The sequence below is a fragment of the Hydra viridissima genome, unplaced genomic scaffold (assembly GCF_058129835.1).
Source record: "Hydra viridissima isolate aposymbiotic clone 2 unplaced genomic scaffold, HvirCarnegie_v1 scaffold_4, whole genome shotgun sequence".
NCBI classification, from domain to species: Eukaryota; Metazoa; Cnidaria; class Hydrozoa; order Anthoathecata; family Hydridae; genus Hydra; species Hydra viridissima.
In genome coordinates this window covers 17,293,291-17,312,253 of record NW_028324303.1, presented here as the reverse complement: position 1 = coordinate 17,312,253, position 18,963 = coordinate 17,293,291, and the positions used below count along the sequence as shown (strand labels likewise).

General features: G+C 30.2%; 2 protein-coding genes across 3 annotated transcripts; both read right to left on the bottom strand.

The window, feature by feature from the left end:
* Positions 1-352: 352 nt before the first annotated feature.
* On the bottom strand, positions 353-2,394 carry LOC145182751 (mitochondrial amidoxime reducing component 2-like). Its single transcript, XM_080057985.2, has 7 exons — positions 2,092-2,394; positions 1,809-1,988; positions 1,486-1,660; positions 922-1,062; positions 768-829; positions 615-689; positions 353-527 (listed from the first exon to the last, which is right to left on the bottom strand). The coding sequence occupies exons 1-7, from the start codon at positions 2,280-2,282 to the stop codon at positions 404-406; spliced, it is 948 nt and encodes a 315-aa protein (XP_079914111.2). The 5' UTR covers positions 2,283-2,394; the 3' UTR covers positions 353-403.
* A 396-nt stretch (positions 2,395-2,790) lies between these two features.
* Positions 2,791-10,055, bottom strand: LOC149890198 (serine/threonine-protein phosphatase 2A regulatory subunit B'' subunit gamma-like). 2 transcript variants are annotated; one of them, XR_016451985.1, is made up of 21 exons: positions 9,817-10,055; positions 8,966-9,099; positions 8,763-8,812; positions 8,360-8,414; positions 8,067-8,123; positions 6,615-6,670; positions 6,458-6,514; positions 6,275-6,315; positions 5,969-6,039; positions 5,763-5,807; positions 5,278-5,365; positions 5,070-5,125; positions 4,820-4,895; positions 4,680-4,740; positions 4,495-4,562; positions 4,295-4,351; positions 4,059-4,094; positions 3,817-3,861; positions 3,422-3,481; positions 3,041-3,108; positions 2,791-2,973 (listed from the first exon to the last, which is right to left on the bottom strand). XR_016451985.1 is itself a non-coding variant. In XM_090085845.1 (21 exons), the coding sequence occupies exons 1-21, from the start codon at positions 9,869-9,871 to the stop codon at positions 2,868-2,870; spliced, it is 1,350 nt and encodes a 449-aa protein (XP_089941971.1). In that variant the 5' UTR covers positions 9,872-10,006; the 3' UTR covers positions 2,791-2,867. The 2 variants fall into 2 exon arrangements, 1 of the variants encoding a protein (XP_089941971.1); XM_090085845.1 differs by having other exon boundaries at positions 4,487-4,562; positions 9,817-10,006.
* Between the last annotated feature and the right edge of the window lie 8,908 nt (positions 10,056-18,963).

Sequence of the window (18,963 nt, the reverse complement as noted above, 5' to 3'; positions counted from 1 at the left end):
ACACTTAAACTTAATACATACCACTGATCTTTATAATAACTGGATAGCGCAACTCCGAGCAAAACTTCTTATTTTTTGACGCCAAAATCGCCATATTGGAAAGCCCCAAAAATTTTAATTCCGTAAGCTTTAAGTTCTGTTTTTCGGCTTATCGCTTTATCGCACATATCAGATTTATTTGTTCTGGGGCTTTCCAATATGGCGATTTTGGCGTCAATTTTGATATTAGAGATGCGCTATCCAGTTATTATGGAGATCAGTGATACATACTTTAAAGCCCTCCTCCCCTTGGTTTTTTCTTTAATCCTAAGACTGCTTGTTTAACGGGAAAGAAGTTGAAAGATCACAAATATTTGTTTTAATAACAATTCTTAACTTAAGTTTACAAAAATATTTGAAATTTCTATGAGACTCTGTACACAGGATCTCCAACTTTGATTTTCCCTTCTTTTCTTACGCCATAGTTAAAACCAAATACAGGCTTCCCAACAAAATCTGGATATTTTTCTTTCGAGGCGGCATTTATCCTAAAAAAAAAAAAAACCTTAAAAAAACAATTCTAATAGGTCTAAAAACAACAACAACAACAAAAAACAATTCCATAGAACTAAGACCTTTCTATTGTTTTTAACGGTTCACGGTCGGGGTTCAAAGTGCCAGAGCATGGATTTACTGTAGTTGCAACACACCTTTAAAAAAAAAAAACGCAATAACTTTCATATTTCTGAAACAGAAGCAAAATTTTTAAAGTAATAAAGGAATTTTACCTCGTGCACGGATACAAATTTTTTAACAGACTAGTTCCTATTTGAATCATGTCCCAATCGCCCTAAAAAAAACAGAGATCAATTCATTCTAAGGGATTTTGAAAAAGTTTTCTCGTTAAAAAAAAATTAGTTATTAAATTCGAAATTCTCTTACTTCGCTCTGAGGTTTGCATCCAGTAACCACAATGTTAGGCCGAAAGTTATCTATAGTGACTGGCTCGTTCAAACTTTCATTTAACCATTCTACAGTAGACTCAGACAGCACTAGAAGTGGACAGCCATCAGCAAACATCAACTAAAAGTTAACATTTCATTTCATTTTTTTGTGCATCAGAATAACTGTATAAAACATAACATGAGAAATTCATATAAATCACTTTATGTTATAACAGTTAATATAAAATGATAAATACGAAGTTAATAATATAAAAAGTGAAGAAAATATGAAGTTGATAGGGTCAATTACTAAACTTTCATATCCATTATAACTTTTAGAGACGATGAATTAATCAAAGGTAACTCTAAATGATCTTTAAAAAAAAAAAGTCAGTAAAATTTTTTTTTTGACTTCCACCAAACGGCAGACCAGATTGAAAGACCCTCTTTATTCTCGTAATTTTTTTCCTCTAGGTTATTCATAAAATAGAAACTTAATTTAGGTAACTTTTTAAGGAATAAATTTCTAAACTTATAATTTAATATTTTTACCAATGCTCACCGTGTCTTGCTCATTAGAGAAATTCTTCTGAGGAGCACCTTTATCTTGAGTGAAACGAGGTCGCCCGTCTTTTGGAAAGCAATATAATTTGCAACCGTCGAGTTGAAAAAATTTTTGGAACCAAATATCAGCATCCTCAGAAACGTGGACACCTTCAGTCGATATGCCAAACACCCTTTAAAAAAGTTGATTGTTTATTTTGCAGGTAATTGGCCAATAATTTAAAAATGCGTAAAAACAACCAGTACTTTAGTAAAGGACATTATAGCAAATATCTTAACTTAAGAACCTTTAAATGAACTTTGACTAATTTATTGCCTTACTTGATACTAGTAGTATGATCGCCATCGGATTTTAGCATGTGTAAAGGAAGTCTAAGATTTTCCATACCATCTGCTTCAAGAACAATAGCATCATTAGTTATCGTTTGTCTTATCAGGACAAATGTTGGAAACTTACGCAGCGTCATCATTGTATTATATTCGTTAAGAATAATGAATTGCCTAGTAACAAATTTTACAAGTTAAAAAACTGCTAACTAAAAAAATGAGTAAAAAAAAAAAAACCCGGAAGAAAGCATACAAAAACTAGTGAAAACAAATACACCTGTCAAACTCGATTCCAAGGTTAGTAACGGTAGCATGCTGGAGTTTTATCGGTTTAGCTGATTTCAACGGATGGGTTCGTATACTAGAAACATATCCAACTATTTCGTATTTTTTGCGATTAACAAGTACAAAGGCAACCACAAAAGCAACCACAACAGCAATCACAGTAATAGCAACAATCTCCAGCATCTTAATTACTGTGAAAAATTCTTTAATTAAATGAAATATTATAACCAAGATTTAATTCATTAGAATGGTTGTTAAGTAATTTACTTGAGTATTTTCTGGAATATACAGAGCATGTAAACTGAAGTGATAATTTGTGAAAATAAATTTAAAATTCTGTAAAAGATTCCAAGCAGATCCTTCCTTGATCATTATTTAAGCATAATTTAACAAAGCAATCCAAGCATATATAAAATGTAACAGTTTAAAACATTACATTCACATCCTCTGGGTAAATGAGCCCAAAGTTTTTTAACCCAAAGTAAAAACCACTTCCAAAATTTGAAAAAAGACTAATATTTTTTTTTGAAAGAGTGAATTTCATTTTATATAACATAATTATACATATGTATATTTAACAATCTAAATATTTATAAATATTTAGTTTGAAAATATTTTCTACCAATACTTTGTAAAATAATTTAAAAAATTTTAACTGAAATAACATTTTAAAATAAATATATCCTATAAATTATGTCTAACAGAATTATTAATAAAAATCTGCTTTGATTCATAAAAAGGCCGTTACTAAGTGCAGCTGCAAATCGTTTAAATGATTTCATCCTTCTCTTCCATAACAAGCAACTCTCTGTTTTCATAGGTCAAGAAACCATTTACATCGATCAAAATATTGACAACTGTGTCACCTTGAGAACTAATAATAAAATATATTCAGTAAAATAATTTTAACACAGGTCAAGGAAGTAAAAACAACAACTAACCTATTTATGAGGTCTTGGAGTGTTATTTTGATATCATCAACTGGCTTTACCATATCAAATATTTCATCCTAATAAAAAGACATTAATATTGAGATAATATATTATTACCAAACTTTCTTTTTGGGTCAAATTCAACTGAAGCATGCTTATTTCTTTCATTGGATTAAGGTAGAAGAAATCTTTTTATTTTGAATCGTAAAAACAATTATAAACTTAAAACTTCTAAGATGGTCAAATAGTAGTAAATAAGCAATACCATTATAACTGACTACAACAATGGAAATTTAAAACTTCCATTTCCAGACAATCAGCTTTGATGGCAAAGCCCACAAAAGTTGGCCTTGACTTCAAAACTGTTATGTTAGTTTAAAAATCACTAACCTTAAGATCATGCAGTGACACTTTCTCATGCCCATGCCTCTCCATTTCCTTCTGGATGGCCTGATGAAAATCAAGTATTAAATATATTAACAAGATGATCAAAAAATATACATTATAATTTCAATGCACACTTTCATAGGCATTTATAACCTACATAACCTTGATTTAGGCCATAAATTTGTATTTTTAAAGCTCTTATACTCAAATTAACTTAAGCATTTTATTTTTTTGTGCATTTTTATCAAAATGTAAATGCTTGAAATAATTTGGACTGTTTATAAAAAGTTAAAAACTTTAAACTTGATGTGTTTAATATATTTACATTTTCATTTTCAATTTCTATACTTTATTTTCAATTGGTACTTATAAAAAAAATGCAATAAAATTTAACTTACTCGAAAGAAATAGTTTATTGCAAAAGTGTTCAAGTAACCATTGTGCTAAAAAAAAAAAAAGCAATCAGACAATTAAAAAAAAACAAAAAACAGGAACTTAGTGAATAAAATATAACAAAATATAATAAGATATAACAAATATAACAAAGTATAATAAAAATAATACTATAAATATATCAAAATATAACAAAATATATCAAAATATAATGAAATATAATAAATCTTTGTCAAATATAACAAACCTGGACATCAAGGATCTTGAACAAATATTGCAAAGACTAGTTAAAAAAACAAAATATTATACTGTTTGTATTTACTATAACTTTTATTATTTCATTTTATAAATTTAATAAACAAAGAAACAAGTAGATGAAAATTTTATTCTAAACTTTTTACATGCAGTTAGTAAGATATGAGATAATGATTTTTTAAAAGGGAAAAAAAAAAAATAGGAAAAATTTAATGACATTATAACAACCTGAGGTTCTTTTTTATTTTCCAATGCAAGAACAAAGTCCAAGTATGTTTTATAATCCTAAGAATAAAACAAAATTCCAAATCAGAACTTGACAAAAGAAAGAACAAAGTTTAAAGAAAATTATAATCAGAAGAAAAAACAAAAAAAGTTACAAAAAATAACTTTAAAAACTAAAAAAAAAATTGTTCATACCATCTCACCTTCATATGTCAGACACTCTTGAAACACTCTATCTAAGAATGCATTAGTAAGTGTACCAGTGCCATATCTATCAAATAAAAAAATTATGTTTGATTTTTCTAACACTGAAACTTGAGAAATTTTCAAATCAAACAATATTTAAAATTTCAATTTTAAAGTTTCAAATGAAAAAAAAAAAAAAAACCTTTTGAGTTCTTCTTTGCTTAACATGCCATTATGATCATTATCAAGATTCAAGTATTGACCTATAATTTCTTAGACATTAACAGTTTGTTCATGTTAAATTTTTGAATTACATGTACTTACTAAAGCAAAAAAACTAACCATACACCCTTAAAGCAGATGGAGCAGAAAACCAATTTGACTCCTGTTTGTCTTTAGATAAAACATCATCTCTGAGCTAAAGCAATATAAATTATTTACAAGAAGCTCAAAGTTTTATCACGAAATTTTCAGTAAATTATATTTAGAGATTTTCAGTAAATTATATTAAGATTTCAGAATCATGTGTTTAATGCAGCAATTATTTGTAACTAAGTTAGTCATCTCTTTCATAAGTAAAATAAAAGTCAACCTCAAGTAGGTCATCTAGAAAACTGCATGATAAAACATCTTGAATCTTTATTTTACCTTCAACAACACAAAAAGAAAACTTTAACTACATGAGAAGAATAATTTTAACCAAACACAAATAAAAATGAAAACTTTAATTAATGTAGAAAGGAAAGTTTAGCAAAACACAAGCAGAAAACAGTATAAATAAATACAAACTAGTAACTAACCTGTTCGCATAGGGTCAAGGAAAAAGAAGAATTTTCGAACAGCAGTACATACATAGAAAGAATAGAAGTTCTTCTCCAACCCATCTAACTAAAAATACACCTTAAAGAACTGAAAGCCTTAACAAGATCATACTTTGGAGTTGTTTCATAAAAATGATCAGCTTGATAAATATCAGCAATCCCTAATCTTAACATTTTTAAATTCAGAATTATAAGCTATTTTCTTGATACACCAAATTGTTACTGATTTAATTACTCATGCACTGATTTTCATCATAGATATTGATGATCATTTTATGAAACCTGATTTCTTATACTGATAATTAAAACTGACAAATAACAGACAAAATTTTTATGAAACAGACCACATTACTCTTGAAATCGACTGATCTTAGCTGGTCACATCTATTTTTTGATTACCTTTACATTAATCATCAAGTTATTTCAGTTAGCTTACCTGAGGGAGAGTAGGAATCAGTTCTTACCTGAGGGAGAGTAGGGATCAGTTCTAGAATGTAATTTTCTAAATCCTAATTAAAACAAATGAACTATAAATACCTAAAACTTTACAAATTAAAAAAAAATTTCAACAAAAAAAGTGAAAAAAATGAAACTGAAGAAGTTGAGAGAAAAAAAATACAATAACATTTCAAAATAAACAAAATCATTAAAAGTTTGAAAACAAACTTACAGATTCTCTTAAAAAACCTTGTCCAGCAACATCATACAGACTTAAACCAATACGGGTTTGATACAACCACACTTGATATATGAAAAGATTTAATTTAGTAACTTTTTTCCTAATTTTAAAGTTAAAACATTTTAATATTGCAATATTACCTTTCATATAATTATACTTTCATATCATTACAAATAAATAAGTTTTAAAATATTAAATAAATCATTTAAAAATCAGGTAACCATTTGACATTCAAAAATATAAAAAACTTACCTAAAAAAAAAAGAAAAAAAAAAAAGAATTTTAGTTTTTAACTACCTTTCCTCATGACATAATTGAAAAACTGCATGATGGATATTCTAAAAAAAAAAATAAAAGTAAAACCTTCGTAAACCGATAGTTAACAGTAGGAAATCCATTTATTGCCTCAAACTTAAGTATTAAGTTGTGATATGAAAACTTGTTAACAGAAGGTAAAACATAAGGACACTTTTAAATTACCTTCCATATTGGTCTTTTTGAAACAGTTTTGCATATGTGACTGGTTTAAAGAACTGACTAAAAAATGTTTGGCATGTTAAGAAATGATTGTTAACAACAAATTACACAAAGGATTATTATAATGAAACATCAAAGAGACCATGAAATTGAAGCTTACCTACACTTAGGCCCAGCCTCTTCTTTAACTTTTAAAAAACCTTCGTAATTGATCATCTAAAAAAGAATTCCTTTACCTCATGTCTGCAGTGCCAATTTTGATTGAATGACATTCATTGCAATTGTTATTCATTGAATCTACTAAATTTAAGGCTTGTGAAAATTGTGTTTGGAAATTAAGAAAAAAAGAAAAATGGGTTTCTTGAAAGCAATATCTAATCTGGGAAAATGTGAACAGCCCTCTAAAAATATTGAAAACATTAGAGGAAATATTATAAACAGGATAACAAGTAGATGGCAGTGCATTTGTGCTATTGTGCTGATGTGACCTGCACAGCAATAGCTACCACAAAAGCAAACAATTTTTGTTCACTTGTATATTAGTTATACTACAGATGCACTGGCATATACTTTCCAATTATCTGATAAACGCAAGATTTTCTATCACTATTAATAGGTTACTAAGGCATAAAAACTTTCAATGTCACTTTGTAAGATTGATTCTTTGAAATTCTGACTAATCAAATGATTAATGAGAAATTCAAATGATGAACTATGCTTTAACACCTCATTGTTATGGTTGTGAGCTTAAAGATAATCTGTTAGTTACAACTACTAATTTGCCTGCTCCAATAGCAATTGATTGATTTAGTATTTGTGGGTTTAAGTTTGATTGTATCATGAGTCAATACAAATGCTGAAAAAGTGGATTTTCTTCACTATGATAAAAAAGATTACAACTAAATTTAGGGTTAGAAAAAAATAGTGAGAATTTGTATCTGTTTCTATTTGTATCCATTTGAACTAAGCATCTTATTAATTTGTTTTATAAAAAACCATAAAACAAATTAATAAAATGCTCAGTTCAAATGGATACAAATAGAAACTGTAACACACAAAAAAGTATTACATAACAAATCTGTTTTGTTTTGGCTGAATAAGGTAAATATTATATACAATACCCCCTCCATATTTAAAACTTTAATTGCCCATAGCATAAATTTTTAAGGAATAATATTTTAAATTATCTTTTAGTAGGCAGTATATTCCACTGTTTTTTGAAGCAATATGTTAAAATATCATGCAATGTGACCAAGATGCAACCAAGTTTGTCAACTTTTTTTTTTTTTAAGTTTTCCTCAAGGCTCCATTAAAATAATAAATTTGCATCCACCAAAATTTAAACATCCATTAAAAGAAAATATTTTTGAATATGGATAGTATCAGAGTTCTCTCTATAATATTTTAATGCAGAAAAAAAGACATTTTATATTTTCACTTAAGTAAGTATTACAACATAATAGATCTTATTTCTCCCTTTAAAATATAGTTTCATTTTTGGTAAACATGGCAGAATTATTTTAACTCTGAAACATTTTTATTAAACATTTTTTATAAACTTAGAAACATTTTCAATTAATTTACTTTTACAATTATAATTTTAAAAATTTACCTGCTCATCACCATTAGGTGGAAGTGCACTGTGTTTTTCTAAAAGATTCCAAAGTTCCTAAATATAAAAAAATCAAAGTCTTGGATATAAATGTCTTTTTTCAATAATAATAATAATAATTAAAAGACATTTTTTCAATAACATAAGTCTTAAAAACAGAAAAAATTTTTATTTATAACTGTTCTAAAAGTTGCTAGATAATAATCACCTCCCCAACACATAATAATAATATAAAACATCAAAGATAAGGAAAAAAAAGACAAGTTTAAATGAATTAAATTAAATTTTTATACATGTAGCTCATCATTATCAAGAAGTTCTTTACTCTTCCTTTGGAGAAACACAGCTCTAAAATAAAGCTCATAAGTCACTAAATAAAATTTTTAAAACTTAAAGTACCTTTTTAATGAGACACTTTATATTAAACTTTAAAAACTTAGTACTATATTATTTTATGATTATGTATTGTGTTATTACATATTTAACAAAAAATAAATATTTCATTTCTACACCAATAAATCTGACTGGCTGGATTTTACAGAGAAAAATAATTCTTAACATATGTTCATGAAAATTTAAAAAGACATTCAAAGTTTATTGTTCTTTTCTTGCCATTTGACTTTCTCAAAAACTACATTAACTACATACAGTTAACTCTTTATAAATAGAGCATTGTTTAAAAAAATGTAAACAAACCTTGACTCTTCTCGTAACTTTTGTTGCAAAACATCATCATCTGTTGGTAACTTTAAAATTAAAAAAACTTTTTGTTGTTGTGGAACTTTATGTTTTTAAATTCAAAGTTATGAAGTTTTACTTTTAAAAAAAAAATTATCATTAAAAAAACAACAAAAAAAAACAAAAACAAAAAAAAACTGCATAAAACAATTTTATAGCACCTTAAAATAAAACCTTGGAATTCCAGAAGATTTGTTTCCATCATTATTTGAGCACAATTTTAGTTTATATTCATTGTAATACATCAACATAAGTTCATTCTCATGTTTTTTTTGCTCATCAATTGAACTTTCTCCTGGGAACCAAATAAAATTAAGTTCATATTTGTAAGTCATCAAACTATTTAAAGGAGCTATGAAAATAAATAAACGCAGAAAAGCATTTTGAGTGTAAACAAAGTACACACACACACACACACACACACACACACACACACACACACACACACACACACACACACGCACACACACACACACACACACACGCACACACACACGCACACACACACACACACACACACAAACACACATACACATGCTTTGTTTAACAAAATAATTACAGTTATTTAAACATATATTTTTTTTTATAATTACAGTTATTTAAACATATATTTAAACATATATAATAATATATTTAAACAAAATAATTACAATTATTTATGATAATTAGTATCCTTATTTTTGGCAATGCATAAAAAAGCTACTATTTAAAATTTAATTAAAACTTTATATTTAAAAATCTATATAGAAATATATTTAAAAAATTATATAGAAAAAAAAAAAAAAAAGAAAGTATTAAAAAACCAACCGAACTTTCAGAAAACAAGTTTTTTTTTACATTTTGTTAACTTTTCACTAGTTCACTAGAACATACTTTGCAAAATTTACATAAATTTGATAAATATTTTACCAGAATAGCTTCTTCTTCTATAGAAATTTAGTTTTTGAGATGGACTTATATTTTATCATTGACACAGAAGTTTGTGCACATACAGACACCATTAGAAAATTACCTTTCTGTAACTTAATTCTAACATTTCGTTCATGAAGAACTTTTTTCCAATCCATTTAGCATAGTGAATAAATATTTTCTAGAGTAACAAGAACCTGAATTTAAAAAACTCAGTATATTTTATATCACAACATGTTATTATATTTCGTTATTGGGGTTGTATACTTATTTCAATTTAATTAAAAGTTGATAAAGTAGTTGCGCCTTTTCATCCGCGATTCGTGCTGTACCGTATTCACTGGTATTAACCATAAAAAGTAACCTGACAGAAAATAAATTAACATAAATATTAAAAATTTTTAAATATTTTTTTGAGACAGTTCACTTATAAATGTATAGTACTTTTAAATATACAGAGAGCTTTTGATAAAAAAAACTTTATTTCAGCTAAATCAGTAACGTAATTAGCAGCATACGCGAGTCAGTGACGTAAAACGGTTATTGACTCACAAATAGAAAAAGATTGATAAGGCCGAGAGGGTATGAAGGCTAAAGGGTGGGCCTTACCAGCCTCGTTATAGCAGTAGTAACCGTTGAACTAATAATCAGCTACATGAATATATAACTATTTGGTGACAATCTTGCTTAAGCTGTCTTATTTTTGTGTCAGGATCATTCAGTAACGATGTTGCTATAACCAGAACTCTCGGCCTTAAATGGCTCAGTTCACAAATCTCGCAAGAACTGGTTGTAACAAAAGGGTGAGAGCCACTAGGTACATCTAGACACAATTGGATAAATTTTATCCCCTCGTAAGCGAGATAAAAAATAAAATATATAGTAAGTACAATCTAGGTCACCATTATCTTGTGCGTAATCAAAAGAATGTCAAAAAAGACGGTTTCGATTTCCAGGTTTTGAACATTTAGGACATCCATCCAAAAGTTTACAGTTTTCTCAGTTTTTATTACTTTGCATTTAAATTTGACAGTTTTAGCAGATATTCAAAAGCAGTGGGACGACATTTGACCGAATCTTGCTGATAGTTTATCTATCATACGATCAATGAGATCATAATTGTTGTATATTAAAAGCTCTGATCTAAAGACGTCATTTCCCTTTTTTTATGGTTTAACGCTTCAGCGAACCGTATTTATTAATTATGTTTATTCCTTGCGTTTTTAACTTACTTAGTTGTCGTTATTGTAGTGACTCTCAATGTCGTTATTGTAGTGACTATCAACGGCTATCATGATGCGTCACAAACTTCGATCGTTTAAACAACACGAGGGCGAACCAGTCGAAAACTTTATGTGCAACCTAAAGCAGTTTGCCAGAAAGTGTCCTACACAGTCTCTCACCGCCGATCAACATAGAAACCTATTAAAATGTGATGCTTTTATTGCAGGAATTTACTAACCAACTATTCGACAGCGACTACTAGAATCTACAGAACATAATCTAGATGTACTTTATAAAACAGCACTTACTATGGAACTGGCAGCCGAAGATGCTCTCAATTTAACAACTACAACGGCTTCCACCGTACTACCAAATTTTGCAGCTACGAAAAATCAAGCAATTAACAAACCTTGTTTTTGGTGCGGTGGTTAGTTACACCCGAAAGCCAAATGCCCAGCACGTAACTCTACCTGTACAAACTGTCAAAGAAAAGGTCACTGGTCAACCGTCTGTCTGTCAAAAACAAAAAAAAAATTACTCTAAAACAGATGCAATTAACGAATTATGCACAGACGACGAGGATGAGAGTACACTATTATCTTCAGCCATAGCCGCAATGCTCACCAAGTAGATTAATTGACGTCACCATAAACAAAAACAAGGCTCAAGCATTATTGGATACCGGCTCAGACAAATCATTCATTACCTCCGAACTTCTTATGCAATAGAACCTTGTCTACGACACTCGGTGCACTTCACAGGTTTCACTGGCAGATCACTCCACTACAAAATTAAAAGGAAGTTTCCGAGGTTCATTACTAATGCTTCGCGAAAAACTAAAAGCACAGTTTCTTGCCGTTGACAACTTGGTGGCGCCTGTAATTATCGGAATGGACGTTCTGCCACAACATTCTTCCGTAACTATCAGCTTTAAATGAAATAAAAAACCACTCAAATTTTGTCTTGCTACAAATAGCATGAAATCTAACACATTTGCATTAATACCTGGAGTAGATATCAATAAAGTTAAGCCTATCTCAACGAAATCACGACGGAGCAAAAATATCCCATTTTTAACTGAAGAAATCAATCGCATGCTGAAACAAAATATTATTCAAGTAAACCGCAGGCCTTGGCGTGCTAAATGCTTTGTGGTATCTTCAGGGCACAAAAATCGCTTAGTACTCGATTATTCAAATACAATCAACTTACACACGCCATTAGATTCATACCCAACACCACGAATTGACAATATGTTACTTAAAATAGCAGCCAATAAAGTTTTAAGTACTATTGACCTCAAATCCGCATACCATCACGTAAAAATACGACCAGAAGACTATAAACTAACTGCATTTGAAGCTAATGGTAGACCTTATGAGTTCAAAAGATTACCTTTTGGTTGCACTAATGCTGTGCCAATCTTTCAACGAGTAATGGACGAATTTATCCAGACCAAAGAGCTGGAAAACACCTATGCTTACCTTGATGATTTGATTATTAGGGGAAAGATGACCATGAGCATGACATAAACCTAAAGAGGTTCCTAAACGCGGCTAAAGATGTTAATATAGAGATAAACATGGAAAAGAGTAATTTCAAAAAAACTCAAATAGAATTTTTAGGCCGTGTTATTGAGAACGGTACCATAAAATCCGACCCTTAGAGATACGAAGCCTTAATGAATATGCCAGATCCACGAACTTTACGAGAACTAAATAGAATGATTGGATTTTTTGCATATTACGCCAAATGGATTCAAAATTGCACCGAACTAACTCTGCCACTTATTGAAGCAAAGAAAGATTTTTCATCCCGGGGCCAAACCACACATGCCAAAGTAGCAATCAAAACGCTTAAAAATAAACTATTTGAAGCATGCCTGGCCTTCCCTGACTTTAAACTCCCGCTAACTATAGAAACAGACGCTTCCGATAAAGCCCTTGGAGGAACATTACAGCTAGACAGGCCAGTAGCTTTCTTTTCAAGGACACTTACAAATGCTGAAAAGAAGCATACAATTGTTGAGAAAGAAGCTGCAGCTATAGTGGAATGCTGCAGAAGATGGAAACATCTAATCAACTCGGTTCCATTCGTTAACATTTTTCATTCGCTTATTTTTAATAAACAGGGGTCAGCGAAAATCAAAAAAGATAAATTTACTCGCTGGCGCTTAGAACTGAAAGACGTCAGCTATACAATCTCATATAGACTGGGCCACAAAATTACTGCTGCTGACGCCCTCTCCCGATGTTGTTCATTACAAAGTACCTCAAGAACATTACACTATATCCACTCCCAACTATGTCACCCGGGAGTTAAAAGAATGCTACATTATTGCAAAAGCCGAAACTTACCTCACTCAATCACAGAAATTAAGCAACTAACTAAGAACTGTACCACGTGCAACAAAGTTAAACCACGTTTCTACAAGCCTCCAACGTTTATCCATGGACTTTGTTAGTTCCCTACAATCCACTACAGCAAATAAATGCATGCTCGTGGTAGTTGACAAATACTCACGATATCCATTTGCGTTTCCGTGTTACAATATAACTGCAGATACTTTTATACGTCATCTCCTCAGCCTGTTCTCATTATTTGGTTCACCATCTTCAATACACAAAGATCGGGGGACACAATTTGAAAGCGTAAAACTTCAAAAATTCCTTGAAAGAAATGGTGTCATCAAAACTAGAACTAATCCCTATCACCCACAAGGCAATGGGCAATGTGAAAGGACAAACGGTACTATATTAAAAGCAATTAGTCTAGCCCTAAAAACATTAAATCTGGGAAAATAAAAGTGGGAAGTAGTCTTACAAATGGCTCTATCTTCAGTAAGAGGGCTACTTTGTACAGCCACCAATGAAACACCACATCAAATGATGATGAACTTCCAACGTTCATCCATTGTAGGTACCGTACAACCGGATTTTCTAGCTGAGCAGGACTCTGTAATCCTTTACAGACGACAAATCAGAAAGAAGGGAGATCCACTCGTTGACAAAGTCCAGCTGATAGAAACATTATCTCTCTATTTTGCACGCGTCAGATTTCAAAATGGTAAGATTGACACAGTATCGACCAGAGATCTTGCTCCACTTCAGGAGAACAACTCATCAGCAGAATCTAGTAGTTATGCAGAGCCGGTCCAACAACAATCCGGTGAATTATGTAAAGACCAAATATCTATTGACACTGATACCTACAATCAGGAAAATCAAGGGCGGCACGCATTAACCGAAACCAGTAAAATTGTATTAACCCCACATAATGATCTTAAGAACTCTTCAATGGATGGCACCACAAATATCAATGCACTAGAAATAGGCACACCCGACGTCATTTCCCTTTCTTTATGGTTTAACGCTCAGCGAACCGTATTTATTAATTATGTTTATTCCTTGCGTTTTTAACTTACTTAGTTGTCGTTATTGTAGTGACTTTATATATTTGATTAAAGCCTTATATTTAATATTGTATTATGTTGCGGGCTCACAGCAATAATAAAAAATATTTCTAAGACGCTTAACGTCAGTTAATGCATGCTAAGACGCTTAACGTCAGTTAGTGCATAAATTCAGTTTACTTGTTCCGATCAATTTTCTATATCAACATTAAATTCAACGTCAATTATTTTCTATTTCAACATTAAATTCAGAAAATATCAACATTAAATTCAAAGTTGTCGATTTAAATCGACAACATTGAATTTAATGTTAATATTCCCATAGCAACGGTTGCTATAGAAACTCAGAAACCCTAGCAACCGTGTAATTTTAGTCAATATCAGTGTCAATCCTCAAAAAGACCTATTGAACGGCTTTTTTACTCCATGAAATAAGCACTAATAATGCCATATTTTTGGAAATAAGAAAAATATTACCACATATTTAAAACATATAATAAGAAAATCAGCAAAATATATTTGATTAGTTCAACAGAAAATGTAATATTTGTAAACTATTGTTACACGACAACAAGTAAACTGAAACATGTTAAATGGTAATATTAGAAAGCGTCCAAATCAAGTAAATGTAAAGTTTCTAGATCTCACTTGTGCATTTTTATGTACATCTAAAATAACTTAATTAAGGGTAAGATGATGAAAGTAACCTGTACACCAGACCGTGTTTTTGATTATTTCTGGAGTTTTTCTTCTGTTCTATTGTTTCTAAAAATTTTTAATCCTTATTTTTAGTTTCTTAGGCTTCTTTTGATTCTTCTCCAAGAGATAAGATCTTGTTCTTAATAATTTGTTCGCCATGGTGTAATATCTTGTGAAGTGTACTTGACATTGGCTTCTAACTGTTATAAGTTTTGTATAACTCGCAGTTTGGTGTGAATATTCTGAAAACTTAATTGAGTTTATTTTATTCCCACTTAACAAGATGGTGAGGATGGTTTTGCATTTCTTAATAAATTTTAAATTGACTTTTGTGAAATCAGCAGTTAGCTTATCATCAAAAAACTTGCGACCTGTTTTTCCATCATTTGTATTTCCACAGCTTTGTTTTGAAGTATCAATAAAAAGTCCTAATCTTTCTCTGAACTCCCTTTGAATTCTTTTTCATCTTCTAGCATTTTTTTCGATTGCGAATTATTTCTGATAGAAGTTGTTGCTCCAATGCTAATATCATAGGCAATGTGCAAAATATGTTCCATGATCCTGATTCTCGCGTGAAATGGAGAAATACCAAATTTTAGGGCTTCTTCATTGATTTCTGTCTCAAAATCTGTATCAAAATCACTCAAGTGTGAAGTAGTAACTTTACATTTTTATTTTACCGAATGTACCTTATTTTCATATTGATATTATAATATTTTTTAACAAATGATATTTTCTACTGATTAACATCATATCATTGGTATGTTGTCTTCAGTATTTTGGTACATTTGACTTGTTATAGTTTTCACATCTTTGCCACTAGTGTTCCTAATTGGGAAATGGAGAAAAAAAAAGTGAAAAACCATGTAGCATGACAATGTTATTTAATGGTCCCAAATCATCGAACCGTAACGAGGAAAATTAATTTCATTTCAGAAAAATAGGACCACTATTTTTGGTATTGGTCTACTTGATAATCACGCTACAAACGGTTTATGGCATATTTTTTGGATTTGAAATATTTGGCTTTTGCTATAGTCTACAGGTAAGTGAGGTATATCGAATGGCATTTATTACTCGAAGAAATAATAGAACTAGTAGGTCATTATTCACATAACAAGCTTATTTGTTGGTTAAAAGTAATTAAACTTTGTTTATTTTGTAATAATGGTTACATTTCTGCTTATTTACTGGAGCAATATACGCCACGAAGTATATTGCTCAAGTAAATAAGCAGAAATATGTCTCGCCGTTCCAAAGATGGCACTTAGTTCTACACTATAGTGAAAAGTGAGTAAAAAATATAACACCTAACTTTTGTAGCACCATCATTTTGTGAACAAACGCCCTATTTTTGTTAGTAAAATATGAAGATACAGAAAGACCAAAAGTACAGTAAACTACTAACTTTAATTTCATGAACAGCTTCTATAATTCCCGTTAGTTCCCTGGAACTTCTAACCCATATAAAGTTATATTTTAAGGAAAAATGCTGTGTTACCATTATCAATATAGAATTTTTTATCTTTTTTAGTTTATATTATTACTTTATTATTTAATGTTTAAAAAAAATTGGTCAAGGAGAAATATAAAAGAATATTATATGAAATTATTAATACAGTTGTAAATAACTAAAACCATCATAAATTCTTTCTCTTGTTTTTTAACAAAAAATGGCAAAAGTCACATGTTGAAACTCACACATCTTTACTCTGCAGTTACGAACAAATTTCGTTATAATTCTTGGCTGTAACTTTCAGATTTTCTTATCTCAGATATTCACTATGGGATGGTTAAATCCATTTTTGAAAAATGAAAGAGCCGATTTTTAAACTTTTTAACGTGTAAAGGAGCAAATCGCAACACAGTGCGTCGTGGTTTGTTGTCCAAAACGGCAACTCTCACTGCAGCATCTTTTGAAATCTTCCAAATTTTTCACGAACATATGATTTTGCGTAATTCTCTATGAACATTATTACGACAAAAGAAACCGTTTCCTTTAGTTGCTCCTGTAATAGTCTAAGTTACCTAAAAAGTCAACTCAGCAGCAATTGCAGCATATTTTTTATTAATATATTAACATAAAACATAATTATTTAAACACACACATACAATTTTTTTAACATATTTTATCAACTCCTGCGCACAAATCGCATGATTCGCAATTTAAGCATTAAATCATCTTTTCCTCCCGATCTTCTTCACAATTAAAACAAAGCCAATCCCGTTTCTTTTATTGGCTGCATTATTTATGCTTTCTTTATTCTGCGTTGATATTATTTCTATTAACGACGTAGTGCGCCCACAAAATGCCTTTGTTTGATTTATAATTATAATGTGAGATAAAACATTTAATAGCTGCTTGGTTTATAGACACATCCGCTCGTTCATCATAGATTTCTTGACTTTCTTGGGTAATCACTGCAGGAATCTCTTGTTAATTATCGATGCTTAACGAAAGAGTGCGTAAAGAGTCTAAATCATCATCAAGCTAAAGCCTGCTGCCTGGTCAAAACCCGGTAGATTTAAAACCGTTCAAAGCAAAATCCACTCGAACTAATTTTGAGTATGCAATTCCAAACAGTTGTGACACAGTAGTTTTTTTATTTGTATTCTAAACCAAGATGATTTAAAAAAAGATCTTTCCAAATGTTGGAGAGGGTCGGATATATGGGAGCATGAAAAGATTACATTAAAATACCATACTCGCAAGCTCGCTCTATAGCTTTAATAAATTTTTGTTTGGTAAGTATATCCATCCCAAAAAGTGCTAGTGCTCATTTCTTTAATTGTTCATCCAACAGCTTTAAATATTATCAGAGGAGGTGTAAACTCTCCTGTGATTGTCTAACTTCTTTTACCACTTGTAAGTGGCCTAAATATATTTGCCTTTCCAAGCAATTTTTTTGGATGTTTTGTGATCAACGGACAAACTTATTTTGCCAACATGTTGGCAAAATGTTGCAACGTTAAAAATCTTATTAGCAATGAAATTGTATTCATCTGATATGGATTCATATTTATCAAAAAATCCATAAACACATTCTTTACTGAATACCCAGAGCCTCGCCATTGATGTTGCCTCTGGAGTTCTCAAAGATGAACAAGAATTATCTTTTATGAATTTATAGTACCAATTTTTCCCTGCAATTTCTTTTTTCTATTGAAAATGATGTTTTTAAATTTTTCTGCCAATTGATAAGCAAGTCTTCATAGCTCAGTTACCCAAAAAAGTTTGATTTTAAATTGAGAACATGTTCAACCAGCTCCTTCCATAGGTTCAGTGATAATCTTAGGCCTTCTAAGTTTGATATTCTTATTTCACTCTTTTAAATGAAAAATTTTCTTAAAAAGTTAAGTCGTCTATGAACTTTATTAAATCTAATAATTCCTTTATTTTTGCGGAACCGATTTTATTTTTGCGGAACCGATTTTATTTTTGCGGATTCAGAATAAGGAATGGTTTTGAAATAAGATTTTTCTATTTATTTCTAATATTCAAATATATAATGAAATGGAATAATTTGCATGTTAAGAAATAAAAAAAAAGATATCAAATCACACTGAAAGTTTATCATTTTCCAAATTTATTTCCTGGGCACACCAGGATTTTGTATTTACTGGAAGTGATTTTGCATTCAAATACCTCTCAATTTCAGCTGAAATGGCTTTCTTGGTGCTTGTTTCATCTCCAGGATTAATGTAAGCTGCACCAAACACTTTTTTCCTCAGTTGTTCTGTGAAATCAAAGTTGTCATCATCCTCGTTTCAACATCGAAGGGGAAGGAGTGCTTTGGCTAGCCAAATTTTTTTTTTCTGACAGTTCTTACATAGCTTTCTTTACTTCAGTTTTGACTACTTCAAATCTTTCCCCCTCATCAACAAAGGATATGCCCTTGCTGTTAGGGTTTAAAA

Bases quoted from the DNA above. Each gene is read 5' to 3' on its own strand.
- LOC145182751 (XM_080057985.2), bottom strand. From the start codon at position 2,282: ATGCTGGAGATTGTTGCTATTACTGTGATTGCTGTTGTGGTTGCTTTT. The intron at 1,989-2,091 runs GTGTATTTGTTT...ATTTGTTACTAG, and splicing joins CTTGGAATCGAGTTTGACAG to GCAATTCATTATTCTTAACG. The intron at 830-921 runs GTAAGAGAATTT...TGTTTTTTTTAG, and splicing joins GATGCAAACCTCAGAGCGAA to GGCGATTGGGACATGATTCA.
- LOC149890198 (XM_090085845.1), bottom strand. From the start codon at position 9,871: ATGGATTGGAAAAAAGTTCTTCATGAACGAAATGTTAGAATTAAGTTA. The intron at 8,813-8,965 runs GTGCTATAAAAT...TTAATTTTAAAG, and splicing joins TTCCAAGGTTTTATTTTAAG to TTACCAACAGATGATGATGT. The intron at 5,366-5,762 runs GTAAGAACTGAT...GTGTATTTTTAG, and splicing joins TGATCCCTACTCTCCCTCAG to TTAGATGGGTTGGAGAAGAA.